General features: G+C 39.0%; 1 protein-coding gene across 3 annotated transcripts in view; it reads left to right on the top strand.

The window, feature by feature from the left end:
- The window catches only part of RNF144A (ring finger protein 144A), a 64,199-nt gene that overhangs the window by 37,356 nt on the left and 4,381 nt on the right, over positions 1 to 22,462 (top strand). For all 3 annotated transcript variants that reach the window (XM_026674352.2, XM_087946136.1, XM_087946149.1), the window contains exons 2-7: positions 7,067 to 7,212; positions 17,514 to 17,618; positions 17,762 to 17,822; positions 18,873 to 19,080; positions 19,806 to 19,953; positions 20,642 to 20,731. In XM_026674352.2, the coding sequence (XP_026530137.1) occupies positions 7,067 to 7,212; positions 17,514 to 17,618; positions 17,762 to 17,822; positions 18,873 to 19,080; positions 19,806 to 19,953; positions 20,642 to 20,731 (758 nt within the window). The remainder of the gene's footprint in view (positions 1 to 7,066; positions 7,213 to 17,513; positions 17,619 to 17,761; positions 17,823 to 18,872; positions 19,081 to 19,805; positions 19,954 to 20,641; positions 20,732 to 22,462) is intronic.

Raw genomic sequence — 22,462 nt, forward strand, 5'->3', positions numbered from 1 at the left:
TATGCTCTTCCAAATTGAACTGAATAGGATTGAATGGTAAACAACTAAAATAACTGAGTATTTTTACCTTCTCCCCTCCCCCAAACCGTCAGGTGATGGAATCAGAAAGAAGTAATAATAGTAACACAATCTGTTTTCTAGTTAAAATAAAAACCTGTGGCTAGCTGAGGCTCAAGTACGGGCATGTTGGATGTCACATCGGGACATGGTCAAAGGAGGATTTTATTTGATGGTCTACCACAGGCCCTTCATTCTTTGGAATGCAGAACTATGAAACGCACAAACACGTGCTTTGTAATAAGCAGTGTGGCTTACTAAGGCAGGCCCTGTGTTGGCGCTGTTCCCTCAGTCCCAAATATTATTACCATTCACATAGGTAGGCTAGCAAAGGTAAAACAGCCTTAAAGGAAAATTCTTCCCAGAATAGTTTCTTGGCAGGACAACGTGTCCTGCTTTGCAGAGCATGGCCAACACACGGTGGCATATGTTGTCCTTTTGGTGCATCCAGTACCGATGCCAGTGGGCACACTACCCAAAGGGAAATTTGAGCAAATGAACTGAAGTTGGGCAGAGTTTCAAGATGTAGGCATGACTCTAGGCACATGATTCCTGGCCATTCTCATGAAATATCTGTGTGATATTTTTGTAGCTTGTGTGCACAAACCTATAAAAGCCCTGCCACTTCTGATACTTCTAAGTGTTTTAATTCTGTTTGGACATAGGTGTGGTACTAGAAGAAGGATAAGTCATCTGACTTTTGAGGAGTTTGGACTTTTTTGTTTACTTGAAGAAGAGGTACTCAGCAAAAGTAACTAAACTTGATATTACAAGTGTAGTTTAAAGCATGCTGCAGTTTAAAGCATGCTTAAAACTTAGTCCCATCAATATCAATAAAGCTACCCTGAATATAGAGTAGATATGATTTTTGTCCACACATTGTTAAACTGTCAGGAAGGGTCTGACCAGAATTTAGCATCATCTGCAGCGAACCCAGTGACACCAAAATGATGACATATATGCAGTGACACCACACATATGATGTCATTATGTAGTCTTGAGGCCCAGGTTCTGATAAGATTATGAAAGTTGCAGCATTACTGTGATATTGTCACAATTTGCTCCCCCTGAAGATGGCCATGTTCATGTGGGGATTCTCAGGTGGATGAGGCATTTCACCTTCGCCCCCTTCTGAGGTGGCTATCTAGATGTTAATGGATGGCAATTTAAATGACCAAATATAGTAATTTTGGTGGATTGATTTTTGGGAAACAGTTTGGTCTGCTATGATTTTCCTTCCAGATGAGATACCATGAATAGTTTCTTTTTGAGTTTGTTCAGAATACCCTCATGGATGTTTTCCCCCCCCCCCTTTGCTATGGGCTTATCAATGTTTTGTGAGATACCTTCTCATATCACAGAGTCCTTCAGTAGACATTGTTTTTCCATGGTTGCATTTTTCCATCTCATGTGTTTTTTATTTGGAGGAAATAATTTGGGCTTAAGCCCCATTTGTTCTGTACTTTGTTTAAATTGGTATAACTGAAACATTTGCATTTAATAGGGTAACTTTTAATCCAGACCCAAGTAATGTTGTGTTAAAAGAATCAGACTGTAGCAATTTATGCATAATTTCCAAATTATAAAACTTGAAGAATACAGTAGCTACAAATATTATGAGTTTATTAAATTAGAAATGTTTCAAATAACTATTGTTGGAAAATGGAGTGGCAAAAACTAGAGTTCATTTAAGCATCCCAAACTGTGACACTAAAGAACCTTGCACCTGAAAGCAGAAGGACCTTTGCTTGGACTTTCCCAGGTAAATAGGCCATTGGAATCAGAGCTTGAAGTAATTTGAAGCAGCAGAAGCTCTGTAAATGCAGCATTTTAGACATGTTGGAAAATTACTGGGAGTAATTTCCAGTTTTATTTGCACCTGACACACTCCCAGTCTATAATCTCTCTCTCTCTCTCTTTCTCTCTCTCTCTCTCTCTATCTATCTATCTATCTCTATCTATCTATCTATATGCATGCTGATCAAAGCATGCAAACATGCTACTTATTTCAGCTAACAAAAAATATAGCTCTGTTGATTCAATAAAGATCAGCAAGCATTAAAAAAAATAACTAGCGAAAAATGAGACAAAAGGCAAGCAAAAATAGGGAGAGAGAAACATGAACAGACTACAATTTATTCTATCTGTTTCTATCTATCTATCTACCGTGTTTCTCACTTCTATCGGCTGGTAGAAGCGGTTCGTGGCATCTGAGGCTGCTTCTGCCGATCTCTGCCTCGGGAGCTCCATCGCCAAAGAAACAGCTGTGGTGAGGGAGTATCTATGGTGACTCTGCCTCGTGAGCTCATTGACCAATGTTCTATAGGTAGTAGTTGGGGTATTCTATGTGCAGGGTGCTCCTAAAAGAAGTTTTCCCCCTCCCTCGTTTCTTACCTGAGTTTTAACGAACATGTGAGAAATGGTGGGAAACGCATGGATTAAATAGGCCAAATTTTGGGGTAGGGTTTAATTTCACCTCATGCCTAGAAATCATGCTGGGCCTTCCTATTGGTGGAGGCTGTATCGTGGAGAAACAGGGTATCTATCTATCTATCTATCTATCTATCTATCTATCTATCTATCTATTAATTCCACCCACATTAGTTAATTTAGCTATAGTAATGGTCAACAGCATCAAATAGTGGCACAAACAGAAGATGGAAGATTTGCCTCTTTTTATATATTTGTCTCATTTTATATATGTGTGATATGTGCAGTGCATGTTAAAAGGGGGTGAGATACCATTTCCTACTTATGTCTCCCATTGTTGTCTTTGACTATCACTATGGATGCCTTAATTGGCAGATACTTGACATTTCACTAAAGAATCTTATTCCCAATTAATTAAGCATAGAATTACAGTCACAATATTCCAGTAAATAAAGGCCTGGGATGGAGGCATATACACTGTTACTGAGGATATGCTTATTAAAGGCCATCTACTTTCCTGTTTTTAATTCCCCTATATGAGTTTAATTCCCCTATATGAGTTTGTAGATTATGAGTTAGTGGCTTAATGTTTCCTCAGTTTAATTCATTTATTTAATCTTAGTAATGCAACATAGATAACTACTTTGAATCTTGAATTTATATGTCTATAAATACAGATACTGAAGTCTATTTTCTCTCTTGAACAATATTTTCTTATTCAGCGACTGAAAAAATAAACATGTAGAACTTATATATTAGTTACTCATGAAGTATAACCAGCAAGTGGATTTGGTTGAACTTTTCCCAAATAAGGAACCAGTTGTTTAATTCTAGAGACAAAGAGTACAATATTTATATTCTAAAGTTCTGAAATGCTTACCACAAATTTGCATCAGAAATGTTATTGAATCACCCTTTTTGCATAGCAGTATTAATCTAGTGGTAATTTACTTTACTATTTAATTTCTAAGGACATGCAGTTCTACATTGATTTTGGGAATTATTGGAATATTTATGTATCACTTTTCTATGTTTCTATCTCCTTTTTAAAAAAGCCACTGTCCCTGGGATGGCTCACATTAATTATAAAAATGACAGCCATGTGTAAAGTTAACTCAAACGCTGTTTCTCTTTTGCAAAACTTCTCTGGAAGGGGATAGCTTGCAGTAGGAAAGAGAACAGAGTGTCTTAATTGAAGGTTTAACTCGGAGGTCTCCAAACTTGGCAACTTTAAGACTTTCAACTCCCAGAATTCTGGGAGTTGAAGTGCACAAGTCTTAAAGTTGCCAGGTTTGGGGACCCCTGGTTTAACTGTCCTGTCATTTGTTTTTCCTTGAAACTACTTGTGATACTTTCTTGATCATCCTTTGCAGGATTCTCTATTTATAATTAACAACAGAAAAACGGGTTTTAGAGTAGCATACCTGCAACATTTAGTTTAGTTAGTAGTTATCTTCGGATATGCAGCCAGGGACAGCTAGCTGTTCAAAAGGCCAGAGTAATAGCAGAGTAGATTAACTTCTGCTTATAAAAAAGGAGCGGTCCTCAGAGCTAGATTATTGATTTGAGTGGACAAGCAAGCAAGAAGAAATGAATCAGCTCTTAAATAATTTTAAAATTCCAAGTACAAGCCCACACAGTGTTCCTTGCTTTTCTCACTGTCTTGAAAATATGAGAAAGACATAAATCAATTTTTGCTTTGTTTTGCTACTTCCTTATGGACCTTCCTTGACAATAGAAAAAGGAAAAGGCAAGTCTTCTTTTTCTTAGTAAAAAATCTCTGCCCTTAGCAGTTACATGGCAATGCACAAAGCTAAGGCTGTAGTACTTTTAGCAGGAAATAACACAACGCTAGATTTGAAATTACTGTTGTGTTCCATTACCTCTTGGCTATTGTCAGGTATACAGATTTCTTTGTTACCTATTTTTTTTCTTACCGACAAACAACAAATATCCTTTCTTCGGCAACCTATGTGCATTTTATGCTTAGCTGTAATAGTAATGAAATAGAAAATACAGTGGCATCCCATAAGTTGTAAAATTACATATGTATAAAGTAGCCACATTCTCCTTTAAGATATAAGGGGCTTGGAGGTTAAATCCTATGAAGATCAGTTAAAAGTAAAAGCATACTTAGCCTGAAGAAGAAAAGACTAGCAATCCTCTGGTGCTTGAGGGAATGTCATAAGGCAGTGGTGGCGCCCAACCTTTTGGGCACCACGGACCGGTTACTCTGGACCAGAGGGGGTGTGGTTTTGCATGCTGCTTGCATCCTGCGGCTGGAGCTTCACTTGTTTGTGCGGCCCAGTTGCTGGCATGCTGCGCACGGCCCGATGCCAGTCTACGAACCTGGGGTTGGAGACCCCTGTCATGGGGAAATGGAGGTGGATTTATTCTCTATAGTGCCCAAGGGTAGAACAAGAACCAATGGATAGAAGCTTAACCGAGAGAGATCCAAATTCAAAATAAGGAATTTCCTGATTGTGATAATTCTTAAGCCGTGGAACAACCTGCCTCTTGAAGCCATGGGTACTCCATCACAGGAGGGTTTTATACAAAAAAATAAATTAAAAAAAAATAGGATGATCTGAGGTTTCTTGCCCTGGCAGGGGGATGGCCTAGCAGACTTTCAGGCCCTATATTTCTGTAATATAAGACTTGTTAATTGGTGATCTGACTCCCATATCAATGTTTTTCAAGGGGAAAGTTGCCCATTAATCTCAGTGACTCAATGGGAAACCATCTAGTTCAGCATTAATAAGCATACCATACTGGGTAATACTACAGTAACTCACCCTCTAATGAAGGGTAATTATTTGAGTAGAAATTGCATTCGCAGTTTCCAGTATGATTTTGTAATACAGAAATGTATTTTACATGTGGGGTTTCATAATGTTGAAAAAATGAGGACCTGTTAGAAAACATAATCTCGCTATAAGAGGAAATAGGAACATTTTAAGACCTTCATATTTTGGAAGAAAAGTTGTAGATAGAACATAGTCTATTGCCTAGAATAGTTGAAAAAGAAGCAAAAGATCACCATATACAAATAAACTGAAGTGCAGTAGGAATAGATTACTTAAGAAATGTAAAATGGAAAGGGATAAGGTCAAGAATGAATAGAAGACAAATAGATGTATACAATATCCCATTTAAAGCTCCAAGTTTACTTTATTTCCACCATGGTTATCCTTGCTATACTTTTTGCTAGCACTTTAGTGTCTCCTTAACTCAAACTCAGATAATTAAGGCCTATAACTATGGAGTAGGAGAAGGAGAAAACTAAGAACTTGTGGTTTAATATACATATAATTATTCCCTGTTCCTCTCTCTCTTCCCTCCCTATCCCTCTCCTCCTTCCTGTACAAACACAACACACTTTTGTAGAACTTCACATAATCACAGTGGATTTTCAAGTTGAAGCGTAGTATCTCTTCAATGACTTTTTATTTCCTTTTTTCTTTGGAACAAAATTCAAGAAGAAATGAGCCACAACACCCCCAGAAAATAAGATTGCTTGACCTTCCCCGCCTTTCTTGTTTTCTATCTAGTTGTTGCCAATGGTAATGAAAAAACAAGCCCCATACCTCTTGGTGGCCAAGAATTGAATAATAGTTCTTAGCAAGTAGAGGAATCACAAAAGTGATTGGGTAATGCTTGGAGTGATATGAAAAAAGGCACTGGAGCTTCTTTGAATGCTTACATCCAAAATGCTATTTAAAACAGAAATATTGATGGTCTTCATGGTGTTGGGATGGATGTGATTAATATTCTGATTGGTTAAAACACTTCAGGTGCACAACCAGGATACGAAACTGGCATTTAGAGTAAGCAATAAGTATGTTTCCCCTTGACTTCATCCATTGATTTGTGAATAGATATATTTAGGGCAATTTATTCATTTGGTCCAGCTTTCCCAGTGTTGAATAAAGTTAGTCATCCTATAGGACAGGCCCAGACCAAAGCCCACAAACTGACATCAACAGCAACAATTACATTTTAGGACTGATGGGAAATAATAAAATATGTGTGTTAAATTTATCAAAGTATACTTTGCCTTTTTTTAAAAAAAGGGGGCAGTACAAAGTCAGGAAACTCAGAGTGACAAATAAAAGGAAGTTGACTGTGAACTTCATTCTGCTCATGTCTGCTTGAAAAATTGTTTGGACAACATTTTACTACCGTATTTGCCGGGCGTATAAGACGACCCGGCGTATAAGACGACCCCCACCACCACCGGAAACGCCCCTCCAGAAATCCCCGGGCTGCAGCGGCAGGGCAGAGTGCCAGGGGCCGTGGGAAGAGCAGGAAGGCTGCAGCCTCGAGCGGAGCGAGGCGAGCGGATGAAGTGGAAGCGACGCAGGGGATCCAGGAAGCCAGAGGCGCCTTCGCTGCCCAACAAGCATCCGAAGCCGGCAGTGGATATACCGGCGTATAAGACGACCCCCCACTTGGAGGCATGTTTTTCGGGCAAAAAGTCATCTTATACGCCGGCAAATACGGTATATTCAGAATAAAAGAAGCGTGAAATTTTTGAGAGTTTTTAAAAAACTGATATACTGTTCCCTTCCCTTTTCAGATTATTCTGCAATGACTACAGCCAGATACAGACCTACTTGGGACTTGGTGCTTGATCCTCTTGTTTTGTGTAAACTCTGCCTTGGGGAGTATCCTGTAGAGCAGATGACAACAATAGCACAATGCCAATGCATCTTCTGTACACTGGTTAGTAAACGTCAACGAATTCTGTGCCCCCATCCATCTGAACAGTCATCAAGAGTCAAGTTTGTATATCTGCAGGCAAGATTGTAGTACAGGTAGTCCTCGATCTACAACCACAATTGAGCCCAGAATTCATGTTGCTAAGCGAGACATTTTTTAAGTTAGTTTTTGCCCTATTTTACGACTTTCCTTGCCACATTTGTTAAGTGAATCACTGCAATTGTTAAATTAGTAACCTAGTTGTTAAGTGAATCTTGCTTCTCCATTGACTTTGCTTATCAGGTCACAAAAGGGGATCGCATGACCCCAGAACACCGCAACTATCATAAATATATTTTTATTGTTTACAACTATAAATAACAAATGTAGTGCAACCGTTCTGGCATCATTCTGCCGTACATACAAAGATATTACTAAACCATTAACATTCATATTATTAGTACAATATTCACAATCTAGGTCCATTTATCCTAACTATTTTTGTTCCGACCTTCCCCTCTCTTCTGCAACATTGGTAAACTTATTCCAAGTATCATAATATTCTGATTCCCCCTTATTTTTCAGTTCTAGAGTTAGTCTATCCAGTTCTGCACAATCTCTTTCTGGTGGTGTATTTTAATTCTTCCAATATTGTGCATAGGCCGTTCTCTGAATTTTGATCACGTGACCACGAGGATGCTGCAAATGGTCATAAGTGTGAAAAATGGTCACGTCACTCTTTTCAGTGCCTTCGAATGGTCACTAAATGGATAGTTTTAAGTCGAGGACTATCTGTACTATAAATGGAGGAGCCGCATTTATGATGAGCGCACACAGAGGTATACATTTTTAGACAAATAGAAGAAGTGCTATGTATTTCCTGTGTATACTTTTGTTCATCTCTAGGCAAACAAATTAGAAAAGAGAATGAGGATTCTATCTAAGGAGGGCCCAAAGCTTTGTCTTGGTCAGGTTTATTTATTAAGTCTACACTGGGAAGATAGGATTGAAATAAAAATATTTATCCTGGAAAACGTTTCAATACTCTTTGGCAGTATTACCTAAGCAGTTTGTACAATTACACGCCTTGGCTTTTAAAAACGGGTAGTGATTAGAACAAGGAAGGGCGATTTCTACAGCTGGGGAAGATAACATATTTCATTGTTATTGCTGCTTTATTTTTTAAGCTCCTGAAGATCGAAGCAGGTTTGGCAGTAGAATTAAGAAATCAGAGAAAGGTGGGAGGCAATATTGGGGCCATGTTTTCCTCTTTGGGGCATTGTTTGAGAGAGATATTTTAAATTTACAGTTGCATTAAACGCACTGTAAGCTTAGTTTCTTCATTTTCTTTCATTGCCCACCAAAGTCAGCACAATTTTTTCTTTAGTTGTACAACCTAAGGAAATGAAATCTGGAAAATATGATCCCACAGAGTCGTCTCAGTGAAGGGTTTTGTCTCTTAATGGATTTTATTTTTGTCTAGATGTTGTTCTTTTCATTCTCTTAAAAATATCATGCGAGAAATGTTATCTTTGAAAGCGTGTACAATTTAAAAAGTGCATTGGATAAGAGGAACAAAATATTAGTTAAGGTAGATGTCATTAAATTATGCATCTCATGCTAATTTGAGAATGTTTACCCTTTAATTTTAAAGGTTAGATAATAAGTTAAACAATCAAAAGTCATTACTTACTATAAACAAGAAAAGCTTGTTACTATGTACCTCCAGAAAATACGTCATTCTCCCAAATCTAATACTGAAAGCTTCCTGGATCAGATACCAATGTTTAATTCTAGGCTTTTCTAAATCTGGAAGAATACCAGTTATAATATCACATAGTTTTCAGTGCTTTGCCAGGAAATATCTTCCTTAAACGAGGCCTTAAACCTTTTCTCTCATTTCACCTACCCTTTGGAACATCATTCCTCCCAAGATTAGATTGGCTTCATCCACGATAACCTTTCAGAAGCCCCTTAAGACCTGGCTGTTCACCAGGTTAGATGTCCCTGTGAGATATTGTTAATCGTTGTGTAATCTTTGGTGCTCTCTCAGCTTGGTTGTTTGTTTGCAGACCAAGCTGAAAGAGCACCGAGGACTCCACAGTTCAACCATGAGCTACATAAATGGTTGTAGTTCTCAAGTTATGACTGTAATGGAACCTGCCGATTAAGGTCGGAATTTGAGACCATATTAAATGAACTGCCTCAAGTAATAACCAGCCACCCCTGATTTCTCCAGTGCATTTGCTAAACCAGGCCTATCAAACTGGTGGCCCATGGACCGGATGCGTCACATGCAGGCCAAGCCGGGGTGGGCAAAAACACATCATGATACGTCACGATACGTCATGTGACGCGATCGAGTTTGACACACGTGCGTTAAACGAATGCATGGGTCATTAAGTTGAGCTCAGGGGCGGGGAGATCCCTGGGAGGCCTAGTGCAGGCACAAGCCCATCTGCTTCAGGCTTCTTGAGGCCTCCCTCACCCTGAGGTATCCCATGCTCCATTTCCTGTCCCTTGAGTGTCTCGCATGCCAGCCATTGCACAGATGACTGTCTCGCCAGTGAGAAACAAGGTCTTTCCTAATTCTGCCCCTGCCCTTCCTCCTGCCAAGGGGAACCTTGCCTTTCTGGGGCAAAATAAAAGCCTTTCAGAGGTTTCTGCACCAGTTGGCTGGTTGCCGATCAGCTGGCCATTGGGAAGCTTCCAGCCCTGCGTAAAAGGTGACAGCTTCAGGAGGAGCTTCCGAAAACCTTTTCCTTGCTTATCCTCCTCCCTCTCTCCCGTAGAAAGCCACATTCGTTCAACAAACAAAATTTTAAAAAAAACAACAAGTGGGAGGGACAGATTTATTGATTCCCCCCCCACCCCACTCAATTAGGTGCTAAAACTAAACCTTTCCCCCTCTGCTGTCTAATCTTTATCCCTTATCCTGATTCCAGGCTGAAGAGTAGAGGAGCCAAGCAAGGAGAGAAAATCTTTCTGCAGCTTTTTCCCTTGAATCGGAGGGGGGGGAAAAACATCTTCAAAAGTTAGCCGACTAACAAAACGGATGACGCCCGGATCTTTACAAGCTATAGGTGTTTGTCTGACTTCCAATAGATCCTGGCTAGGACTTAAATGGCTAGACGGTGATGGCTAACCTTTTCAGCACCGAGTGCCCAAAGCGCGCGTGCAAACCCCCCAAATGCAATGTGCACGGGTCCCCCGTGCATGCACCCCATCCCCATGCATGCACCCCGCCCTCCCCACACATGCATACGTGTCCCCTGCATGCGCCCCACCCCCCCATGCATGCACGGCAGAGACGAGACCAGCTGACCGGCGGGAGGCACGCACACACATGCGCAGCAGAGCTGAGCTGGGGCGATGGCTCACAGGCCCGCAGAGAGGGGTCTGCATGCCACCTCTGGTTTGCCATCACGGGGCTAGACTGTAGACTGTCCTCTAAACTAGTCAGGTGGAGTTAAAGCTTGTCAAGTCCTAATGTCCTCCATTTTGTTGCACAAGTTTCTAGTTGACTAACTTTTGAAGATGACATTTCCCCCCTCCTCCAGGTCAAAGGAAAAAGCTACAAAAAGATTTTCTCTCCCTGCTTGGAATCATAAGAGACTTGAATCAGTTCCTCCAAATTAATGAAAAATTTTAATGAGTGAACTTGAGTCACCTAGCCTTGACCTCTTAGCATAGTAGACTTCATAGAGTTACTGGAGGGAGGCAATGTAACATCACAGTTCTTTAGAAGATGAGTGGTATAAAAATGTAAAGTTATGCAAAAGCAATGAATGTTGAATGGAAAAATTTAGTTCCCTATTCAACCATACTGTGAGGCATAAGCTCATTCTCCGTCAGTGATCTCATAGGGAAGTTGGAAAGATGCAACCTCCTATTCCCACTTTCTTGAGGTTTTTTCAAGAAAGGTGATGAGATAGATAGGGACAGGGATGACATTAAGTGCCCATTCAAGATGTTCATGTGAACTTGCATTTTTGAAAGCCTGTTATTTTTTTAAAAAATATTATTTATTCATTGATTTGGGGGGTGGTATTAATTAACCTGCATGCCTGTCTTAGTTAAATATGCCCACGCGTGTGAAAGAACAATAAAGAAGATAGAGCACATTACATGATCTTCTTAGGCAGAGAAGCAAAAGACAATCTGTTAAACAACTGCCTGGAGCTCTGACATCTGGATTTCAAAGAATGACATGCCAGAGAACAGAAAATCCATCTGAATTAAACACACAAAATGTATTGAGAGCCGCAATGGTGGGAAAATATGCGGGGGAGGGGTTGAACTGCATCCATCCAATTAAAGGATTCAGTATTATTTATAGGGGAAGTAACTAATTGGTTTCAAGCACAGAATCTTTGCCCTCACCTGACAAGGGATCCACAAAGCAGGCCAGTGTCTCTCAACCTTGACAGTTTTAAGAAGCTTGGACTTCAACTCCCAGAATTCCCTACGCCTCTTAAAGCTGCCAAGATCGAGAAACACTGCATTGGGCTAGCCAGGCAGCCATTTTCCCCCTCTTCCAAAAGTACTTAGATAAAACAAATGGCAGCTGAATATTCAGGGATAGTTATGGGATGCTATTCCTCTAGCAGCTTCTAACTAGGTTCATATCTGCCGTTGCCCCTGGCATAGTCAAATGACCTTTTATTTGCTGCAGACTCAGCAGCGGAAGGCAAGAAAGCATTCTGGTGTTGCCTAGGCAACCATGCAGGATTTGCATTGAATCAGTCAGTCTCTCTCCACCATCCCCCCAAATATTTTGAAGTATTTTCCAGATATTAGCAATGAAAATAAGAATTATGCTAGGCATATTTTCTCTTGACTCTTCCTGTTTCTGTAAATCTTTTGGCTTTAGACAACTGCAGTGATAATCAATCTGTTTATGTGTTTAGTACAATTTAAGCACAGGTGGAATGTCAGGGTGCCAAGTTTGACAAATTGCATAAGATCTCATTTGCATTGATTGCTACGCAATGCAATCAGTGATCCTATAAGAAAATTGCTGTAGAGTGACCATATGTAGCCAGACATACTGTATGCTTTTGTCTCCATATTACACAAACAATCACAAACTGGTTGTCCTCTGTTTTCTTTTTTTCGATCTACCATCTGCTGTCAGCCCAAATAGCTGAATTGTTTTTTAATGCTGTGCTGCATAAATTTAGTGCAAAGGATACTTCTGGTAATTGTAAATAAATCCTCTTTATGGATTATTCCAATCAAAAATAAACACTACAATCTCACCTGGCCTTTGGAAAACAAACCATGAATGGTGACTGGAAGTGGCACTGATTTGCACCTAGAGCATCCCAATCTCACCCCCACACACCCCCATCTCCATTAGAGAGAGTGTGTTAAAATAACAGATATAACAATGACCACTAAAACAGGATTCTGGAAGTTGATTCTATCTCGACACAGTGATGCAGAAACATCTGTGAAGCACATTTTTAAAATTGAGATAATTAGGATTTTTTTTTCTACTAACTTTGTATAGAACTGCATGTATGCGTGTGAGAGTTATTCAATGCAGTTATGTTACTAAGACCATGGAATGAGAACTACAGTGTGTGTGAAGCTTTCAAGGCTGCTTTACTTTGTGAAGGCAGACAAATATAATTTTTTTTCACTCTCTTAGCAATACTTGGACAGCCATTATAAAAACCCCTTAAAGAATAGTCTAATTCTCACATTGGCACAATATTGTCACTTTGGGACAGGAAGTAGATTGTGGTTAACTTTATTCTGGTGCAATATAGTGGATCATTTTTGATGTTTACTGTCAGATTCAGATGCTACTTTAGAGGACATGAATCACTTTGAGATTAGGAATTAAAATTCATGAGCATTTGCAAGAAGCAGTCTTTTCAGAGGATAATAATTATCATACATGTTTGATCAATTAATGTACTCCTAAACAATTAACATACACAACCTTGCTTTTTTGCTATTCCCTAATGGTCATGAATGGAAATGGGGGAGGGGGTGGATTGTCTGCAGAGCACAGGCTATTCTTGGCTCCTAGGTTTTCTCTTATGATTTATCTCTCCGCCTGCTCCAGGCTTATTCTGATTTACAACTTAGAGCAAGGGTAAGCAATCTTTTCCAAGCCAAGAGGCGATTTGGTTTTATAGTGGAATGCATATCCAGGGGGTTGGCATGGTGCATGTGTGGTGTTTTCAAAAAAGTGAACAGGGTTGAAACAACAGCAAGAATCCTAAACTGGACTGAACATTAAATTACAATTAATTCAGTGAAATGAATGAAAAACAGTGATTTGATAAAAATAGACCGTATTTATTTTTCCTTTCTTTCAAATTGTAGCTTACAATTTGATGGTTATATTTTTAGAGGTTTAGGGATCCAAATAAGTATTACACATTGTGCACATTTGCTCTAGAGCTGCTATGCTTATTGTGTAAGCCACATTGTTTTAGATTAAAACAATGCCAGTTGACAAGAATAGAGCTAAAAGGTCATGATGGAAGAATGGGGCCAACATGGATAGTTTATCTTTTGCCCTTACCTAAAATTATAAGATTAAATCAGGTTCAGACATCCTTGAGTGAGTTCAAATACAGCTTAAAAGTTGAGAAGCATATTTTCTAAATATCTTCAGCAACACTATCAGAAACAGCCCGAAAGACTTGCCCATAATTCTGTCTAGTTTCTCAACCATTTATATCTCTATCTACATCCAAGTTGTTTCTTGAAAGCCGTCAAATATTTTACTTTTAACAAGTGCATTTCCACCCAGAAAATGATATTCAGTTAAACAGACAATAAAGCTGATCAACTGATCCAGTTTGAGATCCAGTAGAGCTCTTGTAAGAAGAGAAAAACTCTTCTGCCATCCATCCCCTACAGATTACACCACTGCATTAGATCACATGGTGACGCTTGCAAGAAATTTCTTCTGGCCAGCCAGTACCATGATTTGCATAATACTGAGGTTGCAATAATGAAACAATGCCTGTCTGCTATGGGGTTAGACAGAATTTTGGGGTTTTCTGACTGTGCTGAGCTGTACTATTATGATATAGAGGAAAATAAAGAGAAGGTGGACTGAGTTCTTTTAACTTTATCAGTTTCAACTTTGTTTCTCCCTTCTTTGGATTTGTGACTTGTAAATTCATGCTTACAAGTGATAGAAAACATGTACTCCTAATCCATTCTTTGACCTCTTGACTAAGATAGCAGCTACTGGTTTTGTTCTTGATTCTCACCCTGTTATACATACAATTTGCATATGAGCCTTCAAATTGGCAATTTTTGCAGCACATATTGAGGCGCCTGAAGTTTCAGCATCACCAAAAGCATCATAGAGATTTAATTTCTATAACAATAGACCATATTAATGTGTATGTGTGTGTAATGTTTTAAGATTACTATTTTATTACTGATCTTGAATAATCAAATAATATTTTTATGAGAACTCATGTGTACTATAATATTTAATCACAAAGAAATATCCTCATCAGGCAATACACTGTTTAATCAGAAGTATTTCAACATTCTTAACTTTTATAAATGAATATCTCATAGGATGTTACAATATAAACAGAAAACTTTTACCATCTAGGTGTAATAATTACATAGGTGTCATACTCTGGGAATTAATTATCATTAGATCCCATCTGGCTCCTAAACAATGAATTGCACATTCTGTGCACAAGACAGTCATTCCCAGTCAGAAGAAGACATTACAGAAATCCAGGAGATGTACAAGTTCATTTCCTATTAGGAGAATAGCAAATGTATGGCACACGTGTGGCGGTTTCATTGGCACGAATGGGGAAATGGGAATCCATTGAAAGTTTGCAAATTAAATATTTACTAAATGCAGCTCTTAAAAAAAAAGATGATCCATTCAGTCATGTATTTCACAGAATGGAAGCATATTTCACATTTTGGTTTAATTCATAATTGTAACAAGCAATTTCTTCAAAATTCTGCTTGTGAAATGCATCTGGAGCAAACTCCCATCTGTCAAGATAAGATGCCATAATATAGTATGGCTCTCCTTAAATTAGTCATTATCGTCCTCAGTCAATATGTGATTCTGCAGCCATGTTCTCTTTCCTAGCACACAATCAGAGGACGACAACTGCTTCTTTCTCCAAGTTTTTGCCCATCTTTTTCTATTCAGAAGGAAAGTAAGGAAACAAGTGACATTTATGAGCTGCAGGAACAGTATGTTTGATATTATACTGCCTACAAGGAACTTGGACCATGTAAGACCATGCTGTTTCTGGCGACCTTTATGGTTTTCTTTGAAGTACTGAACAGCTAATAACTAGATGATAACACAGTAGGCCAAATTTTGCTGTTGGACTAATTCTGCTAGTAGGTGGCATTATCGTATTTGCATGCAACTCTTCTTCTTCAAGCAAAGACAAGAAGAGGAAAGCCGCATCAATGTGGACCAGAACAAATTGTTCCAATTGTGGTTTGGGGAAGGAAGGAAGGAAGGAAAGGAAGGAAAGGAAGGAAGGAAGGAAGGAAGGAAGGAAGGAAGGAAGGAAGGAAGGAAGGAAGGAAGGAAGGAAGGAAGGAAGGAAGGAAGGAAGGAAAATTGGGGTTTGGAAAAGGAAGGGGAAAGGAAGCAGAAAAGGGAAAGAAGGAAGGAAGAAGGAAAGAAAAAGTTCTTGAAAAATGTCTGCTTGATAAGAAAAATACGTCAAACTTCAAAAAAGTTGGCAAAACAGTGGGTATCATAGCTGGACTAGGATTCAGACATGAAAATCACTGAGTGACTTTGGGCCACTCACAGTGTTAAATCCGAAATCATAACTTTGTTGTGAGAATAATATCTCACATTTTCCTAAGCTCCTTGAAAGAAAGGTGGACCAAACTATGTAAAAAAATATTCTTGGAAAAAAATGTTTTGATGTTTACCCAAGGGAATGTTCTTCCACTAAACTGATGTGCGAATCTTAGGATGACAAAGGAGTCAGTCCAGGAACGGCACATCCTAGCACTTTTGTGGTTAGATTTTGCTATATATGAATTTGCTTGTTTGAGGATAGGATTTAGCTTGCTTTCCGAGAACTGAATCTTAAGGTAAACACAGATTACTATGCCTTTCATTTCTTGTATAACCATCAGTATTCAATTATCCTAAATTCCCATTCAAAAAAACTGATATCAAAGAACAATATCAATATCAGCCCTATAATTTGGGTGAATTTCTGCTGATTAGATCATGTGCTGATGCTTGTTCTAGCAACCCCCCTGTCATGTGATCGCAATCTGGATGCTTGATTATTGGCTCACACTTGCGATGGTTGCAGCATCCTATTGTTGTATGGTTGCCATCTGCAACTTTTCCTGTTGGTTTCCCACAAGTAACATCAGTGGGGAAACTGGCAAAGAAGGTCATGAGTCACTCTGGTACCTTGCTCACCCCCTTTCTGGCAACAGCCACCTCCAGCACATTTGCGCTGTGCCTCCTGACCCACCCACTCACCCTTTCCTGCCCAGCAAAAGACCCCCACTCTCCCTTCAAGCTGCTTGGGCCTTGCTTAATGATGGCAATGGAAATGTTGGGGTTGCTGATGCTAAGTGATGCAGCCATGGGAATCATGCTTTGGGAACATATCTCTTAGTGACGGAAATTCCAGTCCCAATTACCACTGTTAACCAAGGACTGTACAAGAGATACTTAAACCTATGGTAGCAACTCAGTGGTTATTAAGCACATCTTAGAAAAGTTTCTAACAGTTTGGAGCAGGAAGAAAAGGAAGAAAAACACATTGCTTAGTAAACAAACAAAAAACCTCTTGTGGTGGTTTATTTATCTAATAAGGGCTAATATTAATCACATTCAATATTCGTATTTTTCATTATCAAATTCATGCTAAAGTTATTTGCAGTGGGTGTCATCTTTTAATCTTCTATCGAAAACAAACTTAGAGATTAAAAACTATTTGTCTCACTCTAAAAACTGCAGAAAACTAATCTAAAACAAGAAACTGAGAAGGAACTCATTTTTGACATGGAAATAATGAGTATTTCTGACTTCAAATTATGGGTTGGCCATGATGATATCCAAACGGGAAGCATTCAAGTTCCTTAGGCTTACCTGCTGAGTGGAGCCTTCACTCAGTAAACCTTGTACCTTTGTTAACAACGAGTTATTGGAAAGCATTTTGCAGATGAAAAGGGCTCAAATGTAATTAGGCTACTCCTGTGAATTAACTCCTAAGGCTTATGTTGATTTCATTATCTGGAAAAAGTATTCAATGATCTGTATATCTTCCAGTCACTGTGTGGCATTTATAATTATTTCCCTTGACTTTTCACAGTGCCTGAAACAGTATGTGGAGCTTTTGATCAAGGAAGGCCTTGAAACAGCAATTAGCTGTCCTGATGCTACTTGCCCAAAACGAGGGCATTTACAAGAAAATGAAGTACGTTCCGTCTTCATCTTTACCTTACATTATAGTCACACTCACTTCTAATTAAAATTAATGATTTTTATTATGTTCCTTTTTATCCGATAACCTTTTTATGGCATAGCTGTGTTATTTTTCTCTTCCTCTCTCCTCAACAGATTGAGTGTATGGTTGCATCAGAAATCATGCAGAGATACAAAAAACTACAATTTGAAAGAGGTATTGTATGCGGCTACAATCTAGAATCCATAGTTCGCCCCAAACTATGAAAATAATTTGGTTCCATTTAAAAAAAAAAAAAATCTATTTATTTTATTCCGCTTTGTTCAGTGTTTTCTGGAAGATCTCAGTTTATTGTTATGTAAATAAGGCGGAGTGCTTTGAGGTGATTTTTATTTTATTTTATTTTTCATTAGACTTACATCCTGCCTGAGAGAGCGTGGCTGGTCCACAGTCACCCAGGCATCTTTCATACAGTAGCTAAGGCAGACTACAACTCACAATGTCCTGAGTTTTGTTCCTATGCCTTAACCACTATACCAAACTCACTTGCATTTCATGTAAAACTTGATTGCCTCTAATTTGGGGGGAGATTAAAAAAATGTTAAAACAAAGTTACCCCACAGACATGGCAAAGAAGACCTATATGAGGGATCATTATACTGTCTTTGATATTGTATTATAAAAGTCGAGATTATAAACTAGGTTCAAGCCATGTTTTCATGGCTACGAGGAGAGAGGCGTTGCACAGAGTTTTTCAATTATTCTGTTTCTCACCAAGGACTCCTGGGGATAAGGTGATTAAGCACTTTGTTTTTCCTTTGTGAGGATGGTGTGGGAAGGGTTTTTAGTATATGTAGCATTATTTTATTAATGGGAAGCCAAATTCTGTTAAGTTTGGATTCCTCTTCCAAGAAATTACTGGGGTGTTGCAAAACACTGTGGGGAGGGAACAGAGGCAGGAATAGCTCATGTTTTCTTTGCTTTCCCATTTTATTTGAAAATAAAATGTTTGCATTGTTCCCTGCATATTCTATATTAGTGAAAGCTTTAGAATGCAGCGTTATCAGACACTGGACATTCCTCATTGTGTTCCATAACTCAAGATCATTTCCAAGTCTTCACCGTTGTCACTGGAGTATAAACAACTGCAATTCATGCCAGATTATGGATACCTAATCTATTATCCCAGCCTTCCGTAGGGATTAAGTTTATTAATTCTGCTGTTAATCTATAGCTTTTCTCAACTGTGCCTAATTTCCTTAACAGAAATCCTTTTGGATCCTTGTCGGACTTGGTGCCCATCTTCTTCCTGCCAAGCAGTTTGCCAGCTTCAGGAATCAGGACCTCAGAGCCCCCAGTTGGTGCAATGCAAAGTCTGTGACATAGAGTTCTGCTCAGCATGCAAATCTAACTGGCATCCAGGACAAGGATGCCAGGAGAATATGCCAGTCAGCTTCCTTCCAGGGGAAACAAGGTACAGAGCTACTGAGCGAGGCGCCTCTATTCCTAACACATTACCAGCAGCTTTTTCACTCAGCTTTCGCAAAGCTGGTTTCGTCGCTATTGTCTCAGGCGGCATGTTGTTAGTTGACTGGATTTTTTAAAAACCTTCGTATCAGTAACAACCACAGCAGAGGACATAGAGCTCAGAGTGATGCAAGCGACAAGCAACATCATGATGTTGCAATGCAAATCCCCCCTTCTTTTATAAGCAATGTAGCATCATGCACGTGCTCCAAAAATGAAAAGCTTGCCCTGTGTTACTGCTTTTGTCATTCCAACAAAAAATAGAGAATGCCTGTAGATGTTGGGTTGTTGTTTTTTTTAGCATTATCCAGTTAGACTGAATAACAGAAGCAAAAGATGGTCTTAGAATCTCTCTTGAATATGGTCACATCATATATTCCCTTTTTATGACCCTGTAGTTCCTATTCGGGGTAGAGTTGGGGTGACTTGATAGAGCTGAGCGTTTACTGACTGGATGCCCTTCCTGATGCCTACATGGAGTTCAGAACAAATATTTGTTCTTAGCGCCCTAGGAGAGAGAAACATCTGCCAGTAACTAGGATTGAGCTCTCAACCTTCTGAGTGGGAGGCTGGGGTCTTCATCTTTGGGCCACACAGAAATAATTTCAATTTGAAAGCGACACGTACTGAAAAAGTATTTGTTCCCTAATGTAATCAATCTGTTTCTTCCAGCTCTGTTTATAAAATGGAAGAAGATGATGCTCCAATCAAGCGCTGCCCAAAATGCAAAGTTTATATTGAAAGGGATGAAGGCTGTGCTCAAATGATGTGTAAAAATTGTAAGCACGCCTTCTGCTGGTATTGTCTGGAATCACTTGATGTAAGTTTTCTTTTTAAGATGAGAATGTTATTGTTCATTAAAGCTACTGCAATCCTGGGTCCCCAAAAATAGACCTTTTAAATGCCATCTTATAGGACATTCCAAAATTGTACAAATGAATAGACCCACATTGATAAGTTAACAATTTAAATATTAAATTCTTTATTTTTATGTTAAATTTGTAGAAATAACAATTTGTTGCGTACATATTCATTGGAATAGAATAGAATAGAATAGAATAGAATAGAATAGAATAGAATAGAATAGAATAGAATAGAATAGAATAGAATTCAATTCTTTATTGGCCAAGTGTGATTGGACACACAAGGAATTTATGGTATGTGATACCATTTCAGAAAGACACCATTAGTTGAAAAGCTCACATTTGGGATTTGCACATACTATAAATGTAAAGGTTCCCCTCGCACATACGTGCTAGTCGTTTCCAGCTCTAGGGGGCACTGCTCATCTCCGTTACAAAGCCGAAGAGCCAGCGCTATCCGAAGATATCTCTGTGGTCATGTGGCCAGCATGATTAAACGCCGAAGGCGCATGGAACACTGTTACCTTCCCACTAATGAGAGCAGACGAGAATATTGCCAGCCTTGTTTAGGAGAAGCAATATGAATGTTTGCCAAGATTCAGCATCCAGCGCCTCCAAAAAAAGTTTTTTTCTATTCTTTTCTAGGATGACTTTCTCCTTATACATTATGATAAAGGACCTTGCCGAAACAAGTTAGGTCATTCTAGGGCATCGGTTATTTGGCACAGAACACAGGTAGGTGTTTCTCTATCTTTACTATGCAGAGTTTAAATGAATTCAAAGAATTGTGGCTCAGAAAATTATGAAACAATTCCATAGTTATGGAGTAATTGCTCATACAAGAAATGAGTCAAACAAAATAGGAAATAGGATTTTTTTTTTAAAAAAAAAAAAGTTGTTAGCTAGCTACTTTTCTACAGTCTGTTTTGTTGTTGATAAACTTTGATGCAAGGTGCAAAGAATCACAAGAGCCATTTGTGCAGTGGTGAAGGCACCAGGCTAGAAAACTGGGAGACTGTGGATTCCAGTCCTACCTTAGGCACACAGCCAGATGGATAACCCTGGGCCAGTCACTCCCTCTCAGCCCTAGGAGGGAGGCAATGGAAAACCACTTCTAAAAAAAGCCTTTCAGGAAAACTTCCAGAGTTTAATCCAGGCAGTCAACTAGGAAACAACACTGACTCGAAAGCCCAAAGAATCACAGTGGACAATCTTAACATAAAGTAGAGAGGATGGGAAGAGACCATCTCCTCCAGGACAGAAAGAGTTAAGGAATGTTTTCCTTGGGCTTCTTCCCCTGGAAGGTCTTTGTCCTTTCTCCTTATAAGGACTTTCTAGAGGAGCACTTCTAACTCCCTGGGATTCAAAGTTGGCTTCTTTCAAGCATAATCCATTTCGGAACTTTCTAAGAGATGGCCGTGGTGATTCTGTTCCACCTGCCTGAATTCTGCTGCTCCTCTGCCAAGGAGAGTTAGCTGGGAGCTTCCAGGGAATATTTCAACATTCCTTACCATCTTCCTTCACAGTTAGGATCAGAGAGGAGAAGTGGTTAGGTTTGTGCTCCGGTTCCTTTTTTTTTTTGGAAAGGAATTAAAATACTCCTGGAAGCATTGCAACAGCCTAAGGGAGAGGGAGGGCCGTTAGAGTTATAATGGATAATGTAACATAGCCAGCTGTGAAGGAGGAAGCCACAATATTTTTCATGAAGTGAAACAGTCATAAATTCACCCCTCTGTAAAATGAATTTTTAAAAAAATTAAAATAATGTGGATTTTTGCAACCACATAGGACTTCCAAGTATGCAGTTACATAACGCGTTTTAAATCTCCCAAAGTGAATGTTGTTCAACCCTGCCACCTGGTGGCAAAAAAAGGGACTCTCACTCCCTTGATGAAAAATAATAAACTCTAAATATTGTTAAGTAGTTAACATAGATTTAATTTTTCCTTAAGAAAGAAAAAAAAAATCTGAGAATAGACTTTAAAATAAATATGTCTACAGTCTTTCAGCAGCTATGGGGAAATCTGTTTGAGCGCTATCTCTGCTTTGCTAACCTTTAGGTTGTCTCTTGTAAAATCAGGAGAATTTTACTTTCCATTCTTCTGCTTAAGAAGCTCTTGGTGAGGTCAGCAGAAGGTTTGAGTCCTGCATTAAGTATGAGATTCATATTTTATAAAATCTTTCCAAATTCAAAATCTCCTGTTGATGCTTTAGTTCAACCACACAGAATCAACTTAAGCTAAAATACTCCAGAGCTAAGGGATGATCTTCACACCGATCCCTGCCACTCCTTTCTATTTCTACTGCCTTTACTCTGCCTAATGGCAAATTTGCCCTGCAATGCTTTAGTCCTTACCACAGAATGTAAATTTCTGTTGTTGCCCACATTTTTTAGGTGTCTAGGTTTCTCTGCAAAAAGTCAAGACTGAATAAGAAAGACAATTTTCTGCAATGTGATACTTTACG

Source organism: Notechis scutatus, chromosome 1, assembly GCF_049901735.1.
Source record: "Notechis scutatus isolate UNSWTSFEM ecotype Mainland chromosome 1, rNotScu1.2, whole genome shotgun sequence".
Classification (NCBI taxonomy): domain Eukaryota; kingdom Metazoa; phylum Chordata; class Lepidosauria; order Squamata; family Elapidae; genus Notechis; species Notechis scutatus.